The sequence below is a fragment of the Phyllobates terribilis genome, unplaced genomic scaffold (assembly GCF_046119375.1).
Source record: "Phyllobates terribilis strain yellow unplaced genomic scaffold, ASM4611937v1 Scaffold_5__5_contigs__length_657084704, whole genome shotgun sequence".
NCBI lineage: Eukaryota > Metazoa > Chordata > Amphibia > Anura > Dendrobatidae > Phyllobates > Phyllobates terribilis.
Genome location: NW_027362765.1, coordinates 26,265,883 through 26,286,790, shown reverse-complemented (window position 1 = coordinate 26,286,790; position 20,908 = coordinate 26,265,883). Strand labels below are relative to the sequence as shown.

Below are 20,908 nucleotides of genomic sequence, written 5' to 3'. Positions count from 1 at the left end.
ACGCTTCTACCTGGCGGGAAAAACGCATGTAAAATCCGCATGTGTTTTTCCTGCCAGGGAGAAGCGGAAAAAATATGCAGCATTTCTGCATCGTGGGCACACAGCCTTATTGTCACCATTCCCACTATTTTTGCTCTCCATAAAGTTCTCAAAGAGTTCGACTCACTTAGAGGACGATAAAACCTAAGATATAAACAAAATGAACATATACCCTACTATAAGTAAAAAACAAAAGTGCATATAAATAACATGGGGCACTTAGTAAACAGTTTTAGATTGTGGGCAGCACGGTGGCTCAGTGGTTAGAACTGCAGCCTTGCAGCGCTGGGGTGCTGGGTTCAAATCTCAGCAAGGACAACATTTGCAAGGAGTTTGTATGTTCTCCCCGTGTTTGTGTGTGTTTCCCCCACACTCCAAAGACATAGTGATAGGGAATCTAGATTGTGAGCCCCAATGGGGACACTGCTGATAATGTATGTAAAGCACTGCGGAATATGTTAGCGCTATATAAAAAGAAAGATTATTATTTATTATTACATTTAAAAAAGCGTAAAACCCTGCTATGCTTTAGTTTCTTGCACTCAGTGCACACAAGGGTGAGTCCTCCCTTTCTTTGAGCAGGACATTACATTTATAATGCTTCCCATTGCTGGGTGTCCATAGTTGGGCCCCAGCCCTTTTTGACACTTATTGACATTGAGATCATTTTTGACACATGGTTAGGTTATAGTACTAGAGGTTAGGACTGTCATGACTGGGTACACCTTAGTGCTGATTAGATGGCTTATACGCTTTACAGTGTTTACTAAGTATCCTATGTTATTTATATGCACTTTGGCCTTTTACTTACTTATAGTAGGGAATATGTTCATTTAGTTTCTCTCTTCGGTTCTATTTGTTTAATGGCCAGTGTGAATATGCTTTTATAGGCTGCATGTATACCAACTTATACTCCAGTTCATTTCTTTTGATTTTGCTGCACATAGAGAATGACCTATAGTGTCAGGAGTGATTTCCATTAGTCAGTACACAGGGATCTCAATAGACAAGATACAGCCGATCTCTTGGTGAAATTGAATGGTATGGTCATAGAGGACATCACTATTTGGCTTCCATAGATGTAGAGGCACCATATAACTGTATTCCCCATGAAGTAGGGATCATAGAGGCTAATTATTTCCTTAAATCCAGAATCATACAATGTAGTGAACATAACCAATTTCTTTCCAAATTACTTTGATTTATTCTTACCCATAACTATTTCCTATGTAATGGGAAGATATTCCACCAGCTCAGAGGGACCGCAATGGGGAGTCCCTGTGCCCCGTCATATGAAAATCTCCTTACAGGCTGTTGGGAGGGAATGGTAATCTTCTAAGAGCAGGATTGATGGAACTCCAAGATAATATTCTGGGCCATATATGTAGACGAAGTGTTCTTTCCATGGTACAAATACACTAAAGAGTTGAATTCATATATTGAGTGCCTGAATATCAACAAGTTCAGAAGACGGCTCTTCTGAACCTCTTGTCATGTGCAGTGCGCCTCTGAAGCCTGGAAACGTACACCTGTCTACAGAGGCACAGTGACGCTGCCGAAATGTGCGGAGTGTATGCGCAAGATTTGCATGAGCTGGCAATAACGCTGGCTAGAGCAAATGTTCTTACCACGCCGACAGGGGTATGATAACATGGAGAAAGGGCCAAATAGTCTGGGGAAATTAATGTCACATCAACTGATCAAAGCCATAATTAGCACTGGAAAAGCGGACCATATAAATGCTTTTTATGAACAATAGTTAAACTGAATAACCTTATACAGGGCTGGTTAGCCAGGGAATTTTGTTGTAAGTATATGAATGCCGCTGGGTTGGAGGGAATGGGGACCTGACAGGGAAAAATAAATATCACAGTTTTAGCAAGCGGAAAGAGAACATTCTCCATTCTTGATGAAGACAGAGAGAAGACATCTTCTATATATCTGAGGTAACTGAAAGACAACATCTATTATTGTATTTGAGGCAGAAAGACAGAGGCAGAGAGCCTCCTCCATTATATCTGGGGCAGAGAGGGGGAGTCCTGTGCTCCCCACAGACACATCCCAATATATCCCCATGACAGCCGGAGCCTAACAATGGAGTCCTAGTGTTGAGGGAGGATACTGGGGTGGCAAGGGGGGATACTGTGCTGTTGGTACTGGGGGTGCCACAACTGCCACTGCAGCGGGTTTGGATTTAGGCTTAACCACAGAAGCGGTCCGGGCATCACTTTGCTCTAAACTTTTTGCTACTTTTAGGGCATCTCCTGGGGTGGCTGACTCAACATCTGGCCGTACAGCCAATATCGCGTCCTTGATTTCAGTACGTAAACCCTGGATAAAGGCGGACACTAACAGCTGGCAATGAGTTTTAGTATGAAAGGAGAACCCAAGGTCCTTATAGACCTGCAAAAGGCGCCCATAAAACTTCTCAGCCGACTCTACCTTCTCTTGAGTGACATCTGTGAGGGCAGTAGATTGATCAGCCAGCTTATGAGCCCAGACGTCAATCCCACTCTCATACGTATTGGAGTCTAATGCTCTGTTATATGGGATAGCAGTCTCTATCATGGGATAATATCCTTCACCGGCTTTTACACGGAGTAGGTGTAAAAGATCTTGCCTTGTTGTTGAATATATCTCCCTGTTTGCGGCAATGCCCCTGTAAAAAGCAATGGGGGAATGTTCGGGATCCGGGAGACGTTTACACAGAGTATCCGTCTGTTTTGTGGTAAACGGGGTATATTTGGGTGGGCTGGTATTCTGGTCCGCTTCCTCCAACTTTGTGAGAGGGGGTGGAGGTGGAGGGAAATCAGGGGGAGGGGGGAGATCAGCATGAGTACTGATTGATGGGAGATCTCGGAGGTAGGGAAACGCTGGGGGAGACCAGATATCGGATCTGATCGTGGGTTTGATTAGTTGAGCAGCATAATCGACTAGATCCCTGTCGATGGCCAAGAATCTTATCTCTCTCAATTTAGTTGGATGCGTGGCAATGTATTGCTTTATAGTCCCGACTATTATTTTGACTGCATCCTGTTTTGGATATCCAAAAATACCGGTGGAAATAAATGGCATGGCTAGGGTTGGGACCGCATGAAGCTGTGATGCGTATGCTATGGTGTTCTGGATTGTTTCTGTAAGCAGGTGTTGTGACCTGGGTACATCCAGGGGATCATATCTTGGTCCCACCACATGTATAACATACTGACATGATAGCTGTCCGGCTCTTGTAGCCATCACCTCTCCTTCTCTTAAAGGACCATGGTCACGAATGTAATCGTTGGTTGAAGTTTGTATTGCAGGTCCCCCCAGACGACATATTTCTGCAGCTAGCCCCCACCCATGCTGTAGTCTCGCATTTGCTGCATTTACAATGATCTCAACTTGCTGTTGCGGTATACTCCCTATGCCTATTCTCAGTATAGTGGAAAATTCCTAAGGACCATTCAGTAAAACAGACGCCAACTCCTGGTACTCGTGTCCATGTTCTATTTCCCCAGTTTGGGAGAGGGTAAATAGGGTAGAATTCGGAGGACCCTGGGTCTCTCTAAATGGAGTGTGGACCATGGCGGAGGCAGGTGGGGGCAATGGTTTATAATACCCACCGTCAGCGTTAAGTAATGGGAAGGCTGGTGCTGCAGCACCGGGTCTGCGTGCTCCACAATTATAGCACGTCTCACAACATCCTGGATTAGTGGCCCAACACACATTACAAAGCCAGCCATCTGGGTTATATGATGGTGGCAGGCCACCAGTGGGAAGTGCAGGGTATTTAGTCTCCTTAGGTAAAAATTGCTCAGTTTCCGGATTGAGGGGCTGGGGTACGGCTACATTTGTGGGGGTATGGGTTGCTTCTTTAGGGGCTTCAGATTTGGTTTGTGGATACATAAGTCGGGAAGTGGAACCTACTTCCTCCTCTATCTTGTCCCCATCAGCTTCATTTTGTAGCACAAAACAGCCAGTCTTCGTTACAGTGCTAGATAATTTTCCCTTCTTTACATAAAAATAACTGAAATAACCGGGCTTCATCTCCTCCTCTATTCCAACATATCCTTCATCACAAATCTCATGTGCAACTTTCCTAAACTTTTCAGCGTCTTCCAACAATCCACAGTCAACTAATCTATCCCTTTTCTGCCGGATGCCTTCATCCCACAATGTAGGCTGAAGTCTCCCTTCCACGAAAAAATTTAACACCTTAAACACTTTTGGTGCATTCTTAAATGATCTTTTCCCCTCTCGACCGACCATGATATTCATCACATCCTCTCCCTCCTGCAGGGGAGACAATTTCTTTCTGCTCCACGGAAACATTGATTAATCACTACAACGTGCAAAAGACCCTTGATTTGTGCACAGCACGAGTCCGGATGGACCTCATCTGCTGTTCCACTGACTTCACTTCACCCCTCCCGTCGGGGGAGTCACGAACGGCTCAGATGAAAGGAGGAGAACTCTCGTCCGCAGCTGTCCGGACACTAGATATATGTATATCTGTGTGCGTGTCCTACCCAATCTTCGATCACCTGCCGCGACTGAACCTAACAGTGTTCAGTCTCCTAAGGATCTTTGTCAGAAGTTAAGGAAGATTCACGCAATATTCACTTGTCAATCCGAGGAGATACTGCTTTAAAAGTTATCAATATCAGACCCCTAATGGGACTACACCCCTTATAGTCTCACCTTTGACTATATCCAACCAAGACGTCCGGAGATACTGCAAACAACCACACACCACGTGGAAACCACGCCAAATGGTCAGTATCACTAGTAAAGAACTCGTGCACTTACAGTGGCATTTTGTGGGGGATGATCAGTCCCAATTCCAGTGGGGGAGGCTGAAAGCAAGTCTCTCTTTGTGGACGTCCAGGGGTGGTGGGGCGTCCCGGGTTAGGGATCCGAGTCACGACACCAAACTGTTGAGGGAGGGCAATGGCCTTTCACGGTTGACCAAGTGAGTGTCAAATTATTATGTTATAAGGCTGATTGCAATCCACAGAAAACCAAACGGAGACAGTGTTCTGTATGGGAGGATTCAGAGAATCTCTAATCCCGTTTATTTCTACTTAGCATTTTATATTGTTTGGAGTATATCAATAGCCAATCACCTACAGCCATACTACCGGCTTAAACCAATGTTAGTACAATTATTACGGAAACACACATATGGTCATATATCATTGTTAGTTCGGCGCATTATGGAAATTTACAAGGTTACCCATCCCAGCTCAGACTAGTCAGATAACGGGAACAGGGTGTCTCACAGAATGTTCTTGTGAGAAAAGGTTAGTGTGGGAAAGATGCTTGGGAAGCATGAGAAAAGAAGGAAAGAATGCATGTTATGCAAGGAGTATAATAACATGATTTTAAAGCAAGCAGACAAAATGGAGTTGCTATAGCATGAGTATCAATATGTCCTTTACACTTGGATAGCATGAATATTAATATGTCCTTTACACTAGAACGATGTCATTAAATTCTAAAGAGAAAACAAACAAGATAAAATACAGCGACATTCACTAAAGAGATAAGACGTTCTACTTCTGGAATAATCTGTCCCCAGAATGTCTCCATTACAATGTACAGCTCATACAGCAGATAACAGCCCCTCATACATCTATAGCACCGGCCCCCCGGCCCGGATCCACATCTCCAGACTGGGGAACTGATCCCAGAGGTCGGTGCGGTGTCCCAGGGTCACCTGTATCTGTATCAGGAATGGGGGAAGGGAGGAGTTATTTATTAGGAGGCGGGTGGTGCCATATTGTGGGGGGCAACTTGTAGTGTAATGATAAATGTGTAGGGGGGGAGATGGCGGTACTGGGGGAACATTATACTGTGTGTGGGGAAAGAAGGGGACAATGTACTATGTGAGGAATCCTTGTTTCCTGACTTCCTGTTTCAATAGTTTGGTCATATGTATCTATCAGAGGAAAAGGAACAAAAACCTTATTGATTCTTAGAAATCTGCAACAAAAAAAGAAATAAAAGTTTCAGCGCTGAAGGGGTTAATGCCCTCTGTGCACAGTAATGGGGGATCTCCACATACCTCCACCTGCAGAGCCGCCACCACATATATGGCTGTTCTGTGCACACAGGACCTGTGATGAGGTCACAGGAGGGGAGGAGTCAGGGGTCACATGATCAGGGGCCTCAGTGGATGCAGGACTCTGCTGTGCTGGTTGTCATGGTGCTGGATGAGCTGAAGTTTATGTGTGGGGTCAGGAGGGGTTTACAGTGTGGATGTAGCAGAGCCGCGTGTGTACAAGGTGTACGGAGCAGAGCCGCGTGTGTACGAGGTGTACGGAGCAGAGCCGCGTGTGTACGAGGTGTACGGAGCGGAGCCGCGCGTGTACGAGGTGTACGGAGCGGAGCCGCGCGTGTACGAGGTGTACGGAGCGGAGCCGCGCGTGTACGAGGTGTACGGAGCGGAGCCGCGTGCGTATGTGTACGGAGCGGAGCTGCGTGCGTATGATGTGTACGGAGCGGAGCTGCGTGCGTATGATGTGTACGGAGCGGAGCCGCGTGTGTACGGGGTGTACGGAGCTGAGCCGCGGGTGTACGGAGTGGAGCCGCGTGTGTACGAGGTGTATGGTGTGCTCTCCCTCCTATAACAAGTCTCATTGAACTGCATCCTGGACACAAGATGCCGCGCATCGAGTCACTGGGTCTTGTATAAGTCCCCATGACATGATGCGGCCGGCCAATCACAGTAATGCCAGTATCCAACATGGCTACGACATTACTGTGTATGGCAGGCAATCCCCACATGTTCATTGGCTGTCAAACAGGCACCAAATATGCATTGTGGGGACTCAAGCATGGCGCTCGAGCACCCGCGATACTCCATCGAGTATGGAGCAGTGGCGAGCACACGTTCTCATCACTAATTGAAATGCATCAGCCATGACAACAATCAGGCCCTCGCGATGACGTCATGTGGATGCCAATCGGGAGGGAGAGGGATCCCCCTCCCTCTTCTAGCCTACCAAATGCTGCGATCTATATAGACTGCGGCATTTAGAGGTTAGTCAGCCAATGACAGAGTGGCTGTCACATAAGCTGAGCTCTCGGCGGCGATCACGCGGGCACAGCTCCTGTGTCTGCCATGATTGCCATGACGTACCTATACATCAGAGGTCAGGAACAACATCCCTTCTAAAACATATGGTTACATCAAAGGTCGTGAAAGACTACCAGGGAGTTGCAGACTAGTATAAGTGAGGCAGGCCGATCCCACCACAAACATATACAGAATGAACCTGTAAAAAAGGAGACCTAGAATAAAAAAACATGTTACATTTAATAAGAACGTATGTTCAGGGGGAGAACTACAACACTAAACCGGAGTCGGACCATTGGAGTTACTATGAGTTCTGACCAGATGAATAGAGAAGGTATTAGTGCTCCACATTACAGGAGCGATTGTGCAGTAATCTGAATTCCTTAGTATCAAAAACATAATGGAAATAATGATATGGAGTGAAGCCATTAAACTAGGGCTCGAGCCATGCCAACACATGTCCTGCAGACGTGAATAAATGTCTATTAAAGCCATCAACATATCACGTACGCCCACAGGTGACGCACGTGGTTCGTGGACCCACTATGCCACAGTGCCGAGCCTGCCTAGGAAGGGGCGTAGCTAAGCGGCTACCAGGTGTGCACTGGAGCTCTTATGGTGGGGATAGGCTTGGCTGCAGGTAGCCACCAGGTACCACTTCTGGGCAGTCCCCGGTATTGCAGTTGCTGGCCTCAGGGGTCAGGTTCGCTGGCATGGACTAGAGCTACATTCAGACTGGGCTGATTCGGAGACTGGTTTTAGCAGTTCAGATATACAGGGTACTCGGATAGACACACTTTCAGACATCCGGGTCTCAGATACCGATTCAGGGACTGGCTACACACAGACTGGGGGACGAGGTTCAGCCACTGGCCGCACTAGGACCATGGACTTCGGATTCAGGACAGGACAAACCCGGGACTTCGGATTCAGCACACTGGCCACACGGGAACCAGGGACTTCGGATTCAGGACACTGGCCACACCGTGACCAGGGATTCTAGTCCAGGACACTGGGACCAAGGATTTGGGTTCAGGACACTGGCCACACCGGGACGAGGGATTCTAGTCCAGGACACTGGGACCAAGGATTTGGGTTCAGGACATTGGCCACAATGGGACCAGATTCGGGTTCAGGAAGCTTGATACACCAGGATTAGGGATTCAGGTTCAGGATACTGGCCACACCGGGACTAGGAGACCTCACAACTTCACTGGTAGAACACCACACTACCTAACGACTGAGGGCTTCCAACTGGGATGGCCAAATCTGTGAGCTGGTCCTTGAACTGCTGGAATTTGTCCTCACCAACAACTTTTTTGTTTTTAAAGATGTTTTTACTTGCAAAAATGTGGAAACGCAATGGGTGTGGCCCATGCACTTTCATTCGCTAATCTTTTTCTTGGATTTTGGGAGAGGCAAATATTTGGGAATGGAGGCTCTCAGGCCACAGACCATGTACAATATTGGTTGCGGTACATAGATGATGTTTTTATGATATGCATCACGGGTGTGTCAGGTGTAATAGACAGTCGCTCTGGATCTGGCTGTAGAAGGTCACTGCGCTTGGCATTGCAGATACCTTCTTAATCTTTCTTCCTTTAAGACCCAGCGGCGACCTCCCTTCGCTGTTTGACACACCCTTGCATGGGAGTTAAAAACACTCAGTTTGCTCCAGGCAATTGTCGGTGATACTTCTATGTACTTTGTACATGCTTGGAGCACTTGCTGTTGGCTGACTTCTTCTCTGGTGCCCTTGGAGGACAGTTGCCGTTACTCCTCTGGTGTCTGCTCAAGCTAAGTTAATCCACTTTGTTTGTCTACCTTGTTGTCTTTAGTTTGTGGTAGGACCTGACCAGTGCTCACCCCTCCCCCTCCCAGTCTAGGGCCAAGCTCTAGGGACATACAAGGTTTAGGTCCTGCTCGGTGTGGAACCTATATAGGGACGGTAGGGTACACAGGATGTTATTAGATCTGCCTAAGGGTCTCCATTCCCCCTTTCCCTAGTTTTCGGGCTTCCTCCTCCTCTTCCCTTCATGTTGCACTTAGACTTTCCCACACCTTGCATGACATTTTGTACCAACAATTGCAGCACTATCTCCTTCACCTTGGTAACTCAGTACAATAAGTCCCGACTCCACATGAAATAGGAAAACCTGGTGTCAGCCACTGCCTCCTGTGCTATCCCATTTATGATGGTTACCTTATTGAATGCTTCTTTTAGTGATAGGTCCCTATGTTGGGTGAACTCAAAATTTTCTCTGGTCACGCCTATCTCAGAAATGTCAGCCTCAAGGGATACTACTTTCTCCTCTCCTCCCATTACACAGAAGCTAAACCCGTTAGACTCTGGGGTTGGTGAGACTTTTTTAGGGCCAACTAGTTTCTTACCCAAGCAATCAAAGTCTCCGCCCCTCCCACACAAGTCCCAAAACAACAAAAAGTCCCGGCCTATGATAATTGGGTGCAATAAATCCGGGACCACGCCGACCTCATGGGACTCAGTGCCTTGGGCCGTCTCAATTACCACCAGATAGACTTTAGCATCTCTGTGAATGCAACGGATGCTAACCTTCTTCCCAGAGAGTGGTAGTGTGGCCCTCACGAGTCTAGTAGTCCAGTCATTTGCAGGCCATTCACTTTTACAAGTCCAACCAAGTCATCAGCGTACTGTGGATCCCCCTGGGCAGCCCAAGTCTGTTTCGGGCTCGGAAGTGCACAAACCGATCCATTCCAACTTGCTCCACCATCTGCGCTGGTGTAGAAGATTTCGGATGTAAACACCTTTGGTCAAGGTGCAGCAGATCAAACATTTGGGAGCGAGGTTTGTTACAGAGATATGCCCAGCAGTGGACCCATTGTGCCCTGACAGACATTGTCACCCCCAAGCACGCCAAAATTTCTGTTTTCAATTTTTTCATATTCTTTGGCATCCTGTAAGGCTAAATCATAGTAGACCTTTTGTGGCTCCAGGAATTCCGCCCACTGCTCTGGCGGGAGTTTCTCCCTATTGGCGACCCTTTCAAAAACAGTTAAAAAAAACTCTATATCGTCACCCGGAGTCATTTTCTGCAAGGCTCTCCTCACCACCTTTCATATAGAGAAATCATCAGCTGACATTGGGGTCGGAGCTACCATTGCCAATCTGCTGCTGTTGTCTGCTCTGTTGCTGGTAATGTTGCCGCTGGAGCTGTTCCATCAGCAGCTTACTTGTCTCCTGTTGTGCCAGATGTTGCTGTTGCAGGTGCTGCTGGAGCCGCTGCTGCTCCCGGTGCTACTGAAGCTGCTTCAGGTACTTGATCAGCTCCTCCATTTTGTCTGACCGCCTTCACCCAGGACATACAGTCTGTCCACAGCCGTCACACTTGCTTACTGGGTATCTTGCCCGCACTTCTAGTACCAACTGTGGTAGATCGGCTCACTTGGCTGCATAAACCACGGCAATGTTAGCAAAACAAACGGGCTTCCCAGCCTAACAGGAAAAACAAAACATTACGTATGGCACAGTCCTTGTTGCTATGGGTAACCTCCCGCTTCAGGAACAAACAACACAAGGATTAGCTTTCCTTCACATGACAACACAGCTCCAGAGCTTTCACCTCCAGGCCCACCCCACGCACACTGCTCTAGAAAGCTGGGTATTTATCCTCTGGACTCCGCCCAATCTACAGCTGTTCAATCATCCTAGTACAAAACATGGCTGATTATCCTCTCTCACCAGATTGTGTGCTGGATCATTTTTATTAGGTTTATTACTGAAGCTAACAACCTCAGTGCTACACATCTCCCCTCTAGTACTTTGCCAGTGACTTTGTCACAATGGTTACAACCACTAAGCACTGTCTAACTAACTGTCACTATATGAGTTGTCATAACCATGAATGCCTAAGCTAATGTAATGCCCTACATTTGGAAAGCAACAAAGCGAATCCGAAGAATTATACTACATTTCTAATTGGAGGTATTTGCTAATATTATTAATATTGCTCCTACTACAAATTGGGGGCATAAACATTTCAGTACTTTAAAATACACTAATAAAAATAAAGGGAACACTCGAATAACACATCCTAGATCTGAATGAATGAAATATTCTCATTGAATACTTTGTTCTGTACAAAGTTGAATGTGCTGACAACAAAATCACACAAAAATCATCAATGGAAATCAAATTTATTAACCAATGGAGGCCTGGATTTGGAGTCACCCCCAAAATTAAAGTGGAAAAACACACTACAGGCTGATCCAACTTTGATGTAATGTCCTTAAAACAAGTCAAAATGAGGCTCAGTACTGTGTGGTCTCCACGTGCCAGTATGACCTCCCTACAACGCCTGGGCATGCTCCTGATGGGGTTGTGGATGGTCTCCTGTGGGATCTCCTGCCAGACCTGGACTAAAGCATCCGCCAACTCCTGGACAGTCTGTGGTGCACCGTGACGTTGGTAGATAGAGCGAGACATGATGTCCCAGATGTGCTCAATCAGATTCAGGTCTGGCGAACGGGCGGGCCAGTCCATAGCTTTTGTTACGGGTCCGGGTGGTGGAACCTCTGTGCCGAGGTGCAAGGAGGGACCCAGAGGGGCGTGACTAAGTATCCACCCGAACCGACCCTGGTCGTACGGCAGCAAACAACACCGTGACCAGGGAGGATCCGGGCTGAGGGACCAGGTGCTACTCTGGGAACGACCTTGTAAGAGAGCAGGTGGCTCCCACGAGTCAGATGGCTGGGACAGACCGGTATGGCGGATGGACACGGCAAGCGGGCGTAAGTCTCTGGTAGCCGACAGGTGGTCACAGATCAAGAAAGCCGGGCAAGTAGCAGTCTTTAGGTTACCAGGAAGGTGGTCACAGCAAGTGATGGCAGGGTCTCCAGGCAGGCTGGCAGGAAACAGGCGGGTGCTCCCAGGTGAGCGGGCAGACAGACGAGGCAGGTAACTGGCAGGTAACTGGTGGGCGCTCCCAGGTGAGCGGGCTGACGGACACAGCTGGTAACAGCCGGGTGCTCCCAGGTGAGCGGACAGACAGTCAAGGCAGGTAACTGGTGAGCGCTCCAGGTAAGCAGGCTCGGCAGGTAACGGGCAGATAACAGGCTGGCAGGCAGGACGAGGAGTCAGGCTAGCAGCGGGACCTGAGGGCTGAAGCAAAGATCAGACACAGTGCAAACAACTTTGCTCAGGCACCTCCATTTTGGAGGAGGTGCCTTATATATGAGAGGTCCTCCGGCAATTGGCCGGGGACTCATTAGGACGGCGCGCGCGGTCCCTTTAAGAGAGGGGGAGCGCGCGCCCTAAGCACACTGCCGGGGAAGGAGCGCGCGCTGGAAGCAGCGAGGAGAGAAGCGCTGGAGGACGCCGCGCCAGGAGCGGGGAGGTGAGAGGGACGGCATCTCTGCCTAGCAAGGGGCAGAGACGCCGGTGCTACAGTACCCCCCCCCTTTAGGCCCCCTCTTTTTTTGGCCAGAAAGAAATTTTTCAAGGAGAAGCGGGGCGTTGATGTTCTCCCTGGGTTCCCAAGTTCTCTCCTCAGGACCAAACCCCTTCCAATCTACCAGAAAAAGGTCTTTCCTCTTACCCTCTTGGTGGCCAGAATACTCTCTACCTCAAAGATGTCTTCAGCGGAAACCGGAGCAGGGGGAGCACCTGGATTGTTGGAAAAAGAGTTAAAGACAACGGATTTGAGGAGAGATACGTGGAAGGAGTTGGGAATCCGTAGGGTGGCCGGGAGTTTTAATTTGTAGGCCACTGGATTAATTTGCTTGAGGATTTCGAAAGGGCCGATGAAGCGAGGGCCTAACTTGTAGGAGGGTATCTTGAGCCGCACATGTTTGGAGGAGAGCCAAACCTTGTCTCCCGGACGGAATTGAGGCGGATCCAGACGTCTCTTATCAGCAAATCTCTTCATCTGCTCGGAGGACTGAAGAAGTGCGGACCTAGTACTCTCCCAAATGGTAGAAAACTCGCTGACAAGAGACTCCGCGGCAGGATTGTCCACAGAAGCGGAGACGAGAAACGGAATCCGGGGGTGTTGGCCATAGACAATAAAGAACGGGGACTTGGAAGAGGATACGCTCTCGTGGTTATTATAAGAGAATTCCGCCCAAGGAAGGAGGTCCACCCAATCAGAATGGTGGGCATTAACAAAGTGCCGGAGGTAGCTGGTAAGGATCTGATTGATCCGCTCCACTTGACCATTGGACTGAGGGTGGTAAGTGGAGGAAAAATCCAGGGTGACATCCAGCAGTTTACATGTGGCTCTCCAGAAGCGTGAGGTGAACTGAACCCCTCGATCCGACACGATGTGGAGGGGTAGTCCATGAAGACGGAAGATATGGCGGATAAAGTCCTTAGCCAGCTCAGGTGCAGACAGGAGACCAGGCAGGGGAATGAAGTGAGCCATTTTAGAAAAGCGGTCCGCGACCACCCAAATGACAGTACACCCGGCAGAAACAGGGAGATCGGTAATGAAGTCCATAGCGATGTGTTGCCACGGGGCAACAGGTACGGGAAGCGGCAGGAGATGACCAGCTGGTAAGTGTCTGGGAACTTTGTTGCGGCCACAAGATGAACAGGCTGAGACGAAGTCTACCACATCCTTACGCAGGGTTGACCACCAGTAATGCCGGGAAATGAGCAGGAAGGTCTTCTTTTGGCCGGCATGGCCAGCTAGTTTAGAAGAATGACCCCAGCGAAGAACCTTCTCCCGGTCAGGAACCGCCACGAACGTCTTGCTGGGTGGAAGACGAGTCAAATCCAAGGGGGCCACATTCATCACCTTGGAGGGGTCGATAATGTGCATAGGCTCCTCTTCTTGGTCGGAGGACAGGAAGGATCGAGACAAGGCATCAGCTTTGACATTCTTGTCCGCCGGGCGGAAATGAAGGATGAAATCGAAGCGGGCAAAAAACAAAGACCACCGGGCCTGACGTGGATTAAGTCTCTGGGCATTTTGGAGATATGCCAGATTTTTGTGATCCGTGTAGATGATCACCGGGTATAGAGCCCCTTCAAGCAGATAGCGCCACTCCTCCAGCGCCAATTTGACGGCCAGCAGTTCTCGGTCTCCTATGGAATAATTGCGCTCAGAGGAGGAGAAGATCTTGGAGAAAAAGCCGCAGGTTACCATTCTCCCAGATGAAGACTTTTGGGTGAGCACTGCTCCGGCTCCAGAGGAGGAAGCATCAACCTCCAGGTAGAACTGTTTGTTGCAGTCCGGACGGTGCAGCACAGGGGCAGAGGAGAAGGCTTGCTTCAGGGAAAGGAAGGCCTCCTCAGCTTCGGGTGGCCATACCTTGGGATTTGCTCCCTTACGGGTGAGCGCAGATATGGGAGCAGTCCGAGACGAGAAGTGTGGAATGAAGAGACGATAGTAATTAGCGAAGCCCAGGAATCGCTGTATCGCCTTCAACCCCTCTGGACGGGGCCACTTTAGGACAGCAGAGAGCTTCTCGGGATCCATTCGCAAGCCTGTCTGGGAGATAACATAGCCCAAGAATGGAAGAGAGGTCTGCTCAAATAGGCACTTCTCGTATTTGGCATAGAGGTGGTTCTGCCTGAGCCTAAGCAGGACCTGACTTACATCCCTCCGGTGTGGGAAGATCCGGAGAGAAGACCAAGATGTCGTCCAGGTATACCACCACGCAGGAGTAAAGAAAGTCACGGAAGATGTCGTTGACCAGTTCTTGGAAGACGGCGGGAGCATTGCAGAGGCCGAAGGGCATCACACGGTACTCATAGTGTCCGTCCCGGGTATTAAATGCCGTCTTCCACTCGTCTCCTTGACGAATACGGATCAGGTTATATGCTCCACGTAGATCCAGCTTGGAGAAGATCCTGGCGCCTTTAAGGTGATCAAATAACTCGGAGATGAGCGGAAGGGGGTATTTATTTTTAACCGTGATCTGATTGAGTCCTCTATAGTCAATACAGGGGCGTAGCGAGCCATCCTTTTTTTGACAAAGAAGAATCCGGCTCCAGCCGGGGAAGTAGACTTCCGAATGAATCCCCTAGCCAGATTCTCCTCTATGTACTCGGACATGGCCCGGGTTTCAGCCGCAGATAACAGATAAATACGCCCACGGGGGGGAGTGGCGCCAGGTACCAGGTCGATCGGGCAATCATATGGCCTATGAGGTGGCAATGTCTCTGCTTCCTTTTTACCGAAGACGTCAGCATAGGGCCAGTAAGGAGCCGGAAGACCGGGTAAATTAGCAGGGTAGGTGGTGGACGAACCGGAACAAGGCAGGTCTTATGGCAGGCCGGCCCCCACCGGAGTACTTCACCGGAATGCCAGTTCAACACGGGTTCATGTGTCTGGAGCCAAGGTAGGCCTAGCAATAGGGAGTGGGAGAGTCCGGGTAGCACATGGAAGGAGATTACCTCAGAGTACAGCATTCCCACCTGCAGGGTTATGGGTTCCGTGATGAGCAGGATGGTCACCGGAAGGAGTCTTCCATCCACGGAGGCGACTGACAATGGTTCAGCCAGAGACTTGGCGGGAATACAGTATTTCTCAACCAGGGACTGGGAGATGAGGTTTCCAGCGGATCCAGAATCCAGGTGGGCGAGTTCAAAGTGACGGTTCTCTCCGCAGGAGATAGAGACAGACAAAGTCAGGGTTGGAGAGGACTTACTTTTGTCTAGGGCGACTTCTCCGAGTGGTCCTAGACACTGGAGTTTCCCGGCCTCTCCGGACAGGAACGGATCAGGTGCTCCTTACTGCCACAATAGAAACAGCTCCCCTCGGCTCGGCGTGACTCTTGGCGAGATTTGACAATCTTGGTCTGGTCGATCTGCATGGGCTCGGGTGAGCGCGCCCGGGGAATGACAGAAGAGGAGACAGGTCTCTGGAAAGTAGGAGCAAGGCGGGGAAACTTTCTCTCACGGGTGGTCTCTTTGGTGCGCTCTTGAAACCGGATGTCAATCCGGGTAGCCAGCGACACCAGGTCATCCAGGGTGGTAGGAATGTCCCGACCGGCGAGCTCATCTTTAATCCAACCGGAAAGACCCTCCCAGAAGACGGACACCAGGGCCTCGTTATCCCGGGCAAGCTCAGAAGCGAGGGTGCGGAACCGTATGACATATTGGCCCACGGTGAGACTCCCTTGGCGGAGACGTAGCAGAGAGGAGGCAGATGAGGTCTTACGTCCCGGTTCATCGAAGACTCTCCGGAAAGCAGTGAGGAAAGACGACAGGTCGGACACCAGGGGATCCCCTCTCTCCCACAAGGGGTTAAGCCATGCCAGTGCCTCCCCAGTGAGATGGGACATGATGAATGCCACTTTAGCCCGGTCGGAGATAAACTGATGAGCCAAGAGTTCAAAGTGCAGGGTGCAGTGGTTTATGAAGCCCCGAGCTTGAGCGGGGTCGCCTCCGAAACGAGGAGGTGCAGAAAGCCGGGGTCCGGGGCAGGATGCCATGGTATTGGTGGGCTGCGGCGCTGCCGGCGTGCGAGTCGTGCAACTAGCGGTGGTTGCTGGTGGAGCAGTCAGTGTGTCCAGGCGGGAGTTGACATTCCGCAGGTGGTTCAGGATGGACTCCTGCTGGGATCTCTGACGGGAGACTTCATGGTATAGGTCAGAGAGCGAGGGAGCTTGGGTGCCACCGGGTTCCATGGCCCGAGCAAACTGTTACGGGTCCGGGTGGTGGAACCTCTGTGCCGAGGTGCAAAGAGGGACCCAGAGGGGCGTGACTAAGTATCCACCCGAACCGACCCTGGTCGTACGGCAGCAAACGACACCGTGACCAGGGAGGATCCGGGCTGAGGGACCAGGTGCTACTCTGGGGACGACCTTGTAAGAGAGCAGGTGGCTCCCACGAGTCAGATGGCTGGGACAGACTGGTATGACGGACGGACACGGCAAGCGGGCGGAAGTCTCTGGTAGCCGACAGGTGGTCACAGTTCAAGAAAACCGGGCAAGTAGCAGTCTTTAGGTTACCAGGAAGGTGGTCACAGCAAGTGACGGCAGGGTCTCCAGGCAGGCTGGCAGGAAACAGGCGGGTGCTCCCAGGTGAGCGGGCAGACAGACGAGGCAGGTAACTGGCAGGTAACTGGTGGGCGCTCCCAGGTGAGCGGGCTGACGGACACAGCAGGTAACAGGCGGGTGCTCCCAGGTGAGCGGGCTGACGGACACAGCAGATAACAGGCGGGTTCTCCCAGGTGAGCGGACAGACAGTCAAGGCAGGTAACTGGTGAGTGCTCCAGGTGAGCAGGCTCGGCAGGTAACGGGCAGATAACAGGCTAGCAGGCAGGACGAGGAGTCAGGCTAGCAGCGGGACCTGAGGGCTGAAGCAAAGATCAGACACAGTGCAAACAACTTTGCTCGGGCACCTCCATTTTGGAGGAGGTGCCTTATATATGGGAGAACTCCTTAGGACGGCGCGCACGGTCCCTTTAAGAGAGGGGGAGCGCACACGCGCGCGCCCTAAGCACACTGCCGGGGAAGGAGCGCGCGCCGGAAGCAGCGGGGAGAGAAGCGCTGGCGGACGCCGCGCCAGGAGCATGGAGGTGAGAGGGACGGGGTCTCTGCCTAGCAAGGGGCAGAGACGCCGGTGCTACAGCTTTAATGCCTTCATCTTGCAGGAACTGCTGACACACTCTAGCCACATGAGGTCTGGCATTGTCCTGCATTAGAGGAACCCAGGGCCAACCGCACCAGCATATGGTCTCACAAGGGGTCTGAGGATCTCATCTCGGTTCCTAATGGCAGTCAGGCTACCTCTGGCGAGCACATGGAGGGCTGTGCGGCCCTCCAAAGAAATGCCACCCCACACCATTACTGACCCACTGCCAAACCGGTCATGCTGAAGGATGTTGCAGGCAGCAGATCGCTCTCCACGGCGTCTCCAGACTCTGTCACGTCTGTCACATGTGCTCAGTGTGACCCTGCTTTCATCTGTGAAGAGCACAGGGCGCCAGTGGCGACTTTGCCAATCCTGGTGTTCTGTGGCAAATGCCAAGCGTCCTGCACGGTGTTGGGCTGTGAGCACAACCCCCATCTGTGGACGTTGGCCCTCATACCACCCTCATGGAGTCAGTTTCTAACCGTTTATGCAGACACATGCACATTTGTGGCCTGCTGGAGGTCATTTTGCAGGGCTCTGACAGTGCTCCTCCTGTTCCTCCTTGCACAAAGGCGGAGAAAGCAGTCCTGCTGCTGGGTTGTTTCCCTTCTACGGCCCCCTCCACGTCTCCTGGTGTACTGGCCTGTCTCCTGGTAGCGCCTCCAGCTTCTGGACACTACGCTGACAGACACAGCAGATCTTCTTACCACAGCTCGCATTGATGTGCCATCCTGGATGAGCTGCACTACCTGAGCAATTGCTGTGGGTTGTAGAGTCCGTCTCATGCTACCATGAGTGTGAAAGCACAACCAACATTCAAAAGTGACCAAAACATCAGCCAGAAAGCATTGGTACTGAGATGTGGTCTGTGGTCCCCACCTGCAGAACCACTCCTTTATTGAGGGTGTCTTGATAATTGCCAATAATTTCCATCTATTGTCTATTCCATTTGCCCAACAGCATGTGGAATTGATTGTCAATCAGTGTTGCTTTCTAAGTGGACAGTTTGATTTCACAGAAGTTTGATTCACTTGGAGTTATATTCTGTTGTTTAAGTGTTCCCTTTATTTTTTTGAGCAGTGTATTATTATTTTTGCAAATATAAAGATGCAGAATATTTTGTTGTATGCCAATTTTCTGATATTTATTTAGAGTAGGGGTGGAGAACCTTTTTGTGCTGGGGCTATTGGGATATTTACACCATCATTCATACGCCATAAAAAATTATCAATTTGAAATGTATTCTGATATATTTGGTCAAACAATTAACTGCTCCCTAATGTGCTAAGACTTGTAATGTTAGGTGGTAGTGATGATGTTACTAATCGCAGCTACTTTTCCAGGTTTGTGTTGGTCTGGAGTCAACTCTTTGTGATAATTTTTGAAAAGAACTCACAGCAGTAAGTTCTGAACACAGAAGACACTGGGGGCATATACATTAGAGGAGTCTCAGGGGGAATATACATCACAGGAGACACTGGTGCATACAGTTGCGCTCAAAAGATTACATACCCCTGCAGAATTTTTGCTTTCTTGGCCTTGTTTCAGAGAATATGAATAATAACAAAAAAAAATTTTCTTCACTCATGGTTATTGGTTGGGTGAAGCCATTTATTGTCAAACTACTGTGCTTTCTCTTTTTAAATTTTAATGACAACCAACTTCCTTCGAGGACCTGATCTCCCTTGCCATCCATATAGACCTTCGTTTCCAAAAGCATCCCTGAGAGGTGGCATGTGAAAAAGGATCGCGGCGCCTGGCTCCGTCCTTTCGAAGGCCGCTTGTTCCTCCGCCATCCCCTGTTGAGGCCTCACCTGAACCCTTTGCCTTCGCCAGTCAGTGACAGAGGGATTGCCGCGCTAAAGCCAGTGCCTGTATTGTGGAGACATGGGCCACTTAATTCACGCCTGTCTGGTGAGGCCAGAAAACTCTAGCATCTAGGATTGGTAGGAGAGGCCTCCTTAGACAGAAAATACACCTCTCTACCCCTGACCCTTATTGTGGCTGTGACAACCAGTGAATCCCAGTTTATTGAGACTGCGTATTTGGATTCCGGGGCAGCAGGAAATTTTATCCTCTATGCTGTAGTGGATCGCTTCCGAATCCCAGTTCGTCCGCTCTAAAATCCTCTGGCAATAACATCTGTCGATGGGAGAACTCTTCGGGAGACTGTTCGTCTGATTACTGAGCCACTCGAGGTCCGTATTGGGATGCTTCATACTGAGTCAATTGCCTTCTTTGTCCTTATGCACATGTCTCACGCCTTTCTCTTGGGCCTAAAATGGCTATGACAACACAAGCCTGTGTTGAATTGAAGTACTAGAGAGGTGCTCGCTGGGGACATTTCTGTCATGAAAATTGTCTGTCCCCCATACGTACGGCTAAGGCCCCGTCTTCTCCAGCGTCACTGCCCCGTTTGCTGTCCGCTTATTCGTCCTTTGCTGATATTTTCGACAAAAAGGAAGCAGAGACTTTGCCGCCTCACAGGCCGTATGACTGTCCTATCGACTTGATTCCCGGATCTACACCCCCTAGAGGCCGAATTTATTCTCTGTCCCCAGCTGAGACTCAAGCTATGTTGGAATACATTCATGAGAATTTTGCCAGGGGTTTCATTCAGAAGCCCTCCTCTCCCGTCAAGAAGAAAGACTATCGGGGTCTCAACCAGATCACGGTGAAGAATAAATACCCTATCACTCTAATCCCTGAGTTGTTTGATCGATTAAAGGGTGCCAGGATCATCACCAAATTAGATTTAAGAGGCGCCTACAATCTAATTCGCATTCGCCGAGGAGAGGAGTGGAAGACGGCCTTCAACACCAAGGACGGGCATTATGAATACGGAGTGATGCCCTTCGGTCTCAGTAACGCACCGGCAGTTTTTCAAGAGTTCATCAATGACATCTTCTGAGACCTAGTTTATTCCTGCGTTGTTGTGTACAGTATCTGGATGATATTTTGGTATTTTCCGCGGATGTGGCATACCACAGATAAGCAGTTCGGCAAGTTGTTCAGCGTCTTAGGGAGAATCGACTTTACGCCAAGTATGAGAAATGCGTTTTTAAACAGTCCGACCTTCCCTTCTTGGGTTACGTTATCTCAGATACCGGACTCAGGATGGATCCTGAGAAAGTCTCTTCCATCCTTAAATGGCCACTGCCCGTTGGAGACAAAGCAATTCAGAGATTCTTTGGCTTTGCTAACTATTATCGGCAATTCATTCCTCACTTCTCCACTCTTACCGC

General features: G+C 49.7%; 1 protein-coding gene across 5 annotated transcripts in view; it reads right to left on the bottom strand.

Annotated features, from left to right (window-relative positions):
* LOC141271775 (uncharacterized) overlaps positions 1-6,153 on the bottom strand; it is a 51,330-nt gene extending 45,177 nt beyond the window's left edge. For 3 of the 5 annotated variants that reach the window (XM_073681900.1, XM_073681902.1, XM_073681903.1), the window contains exon 1: positions 6,089-6,153. Coding sequence is in view for 1 of the 5 variants with exons in the window: in XM_073681901.1 (XP_073538002.1) it covers positions 6,089-6,114 (26 nt within the window). In the remaining 4 variants the exon portion in view is untranslated. The remainder of the gene's footprint in view (positions 1-6,088) is intronic. The other 2 variants (XM_073681904.1, XM_073681901.1) reach the window with 2 other exon arrangements.
* Positions 6,154-20,908: the final 14,755 nt, after the last annotated feature.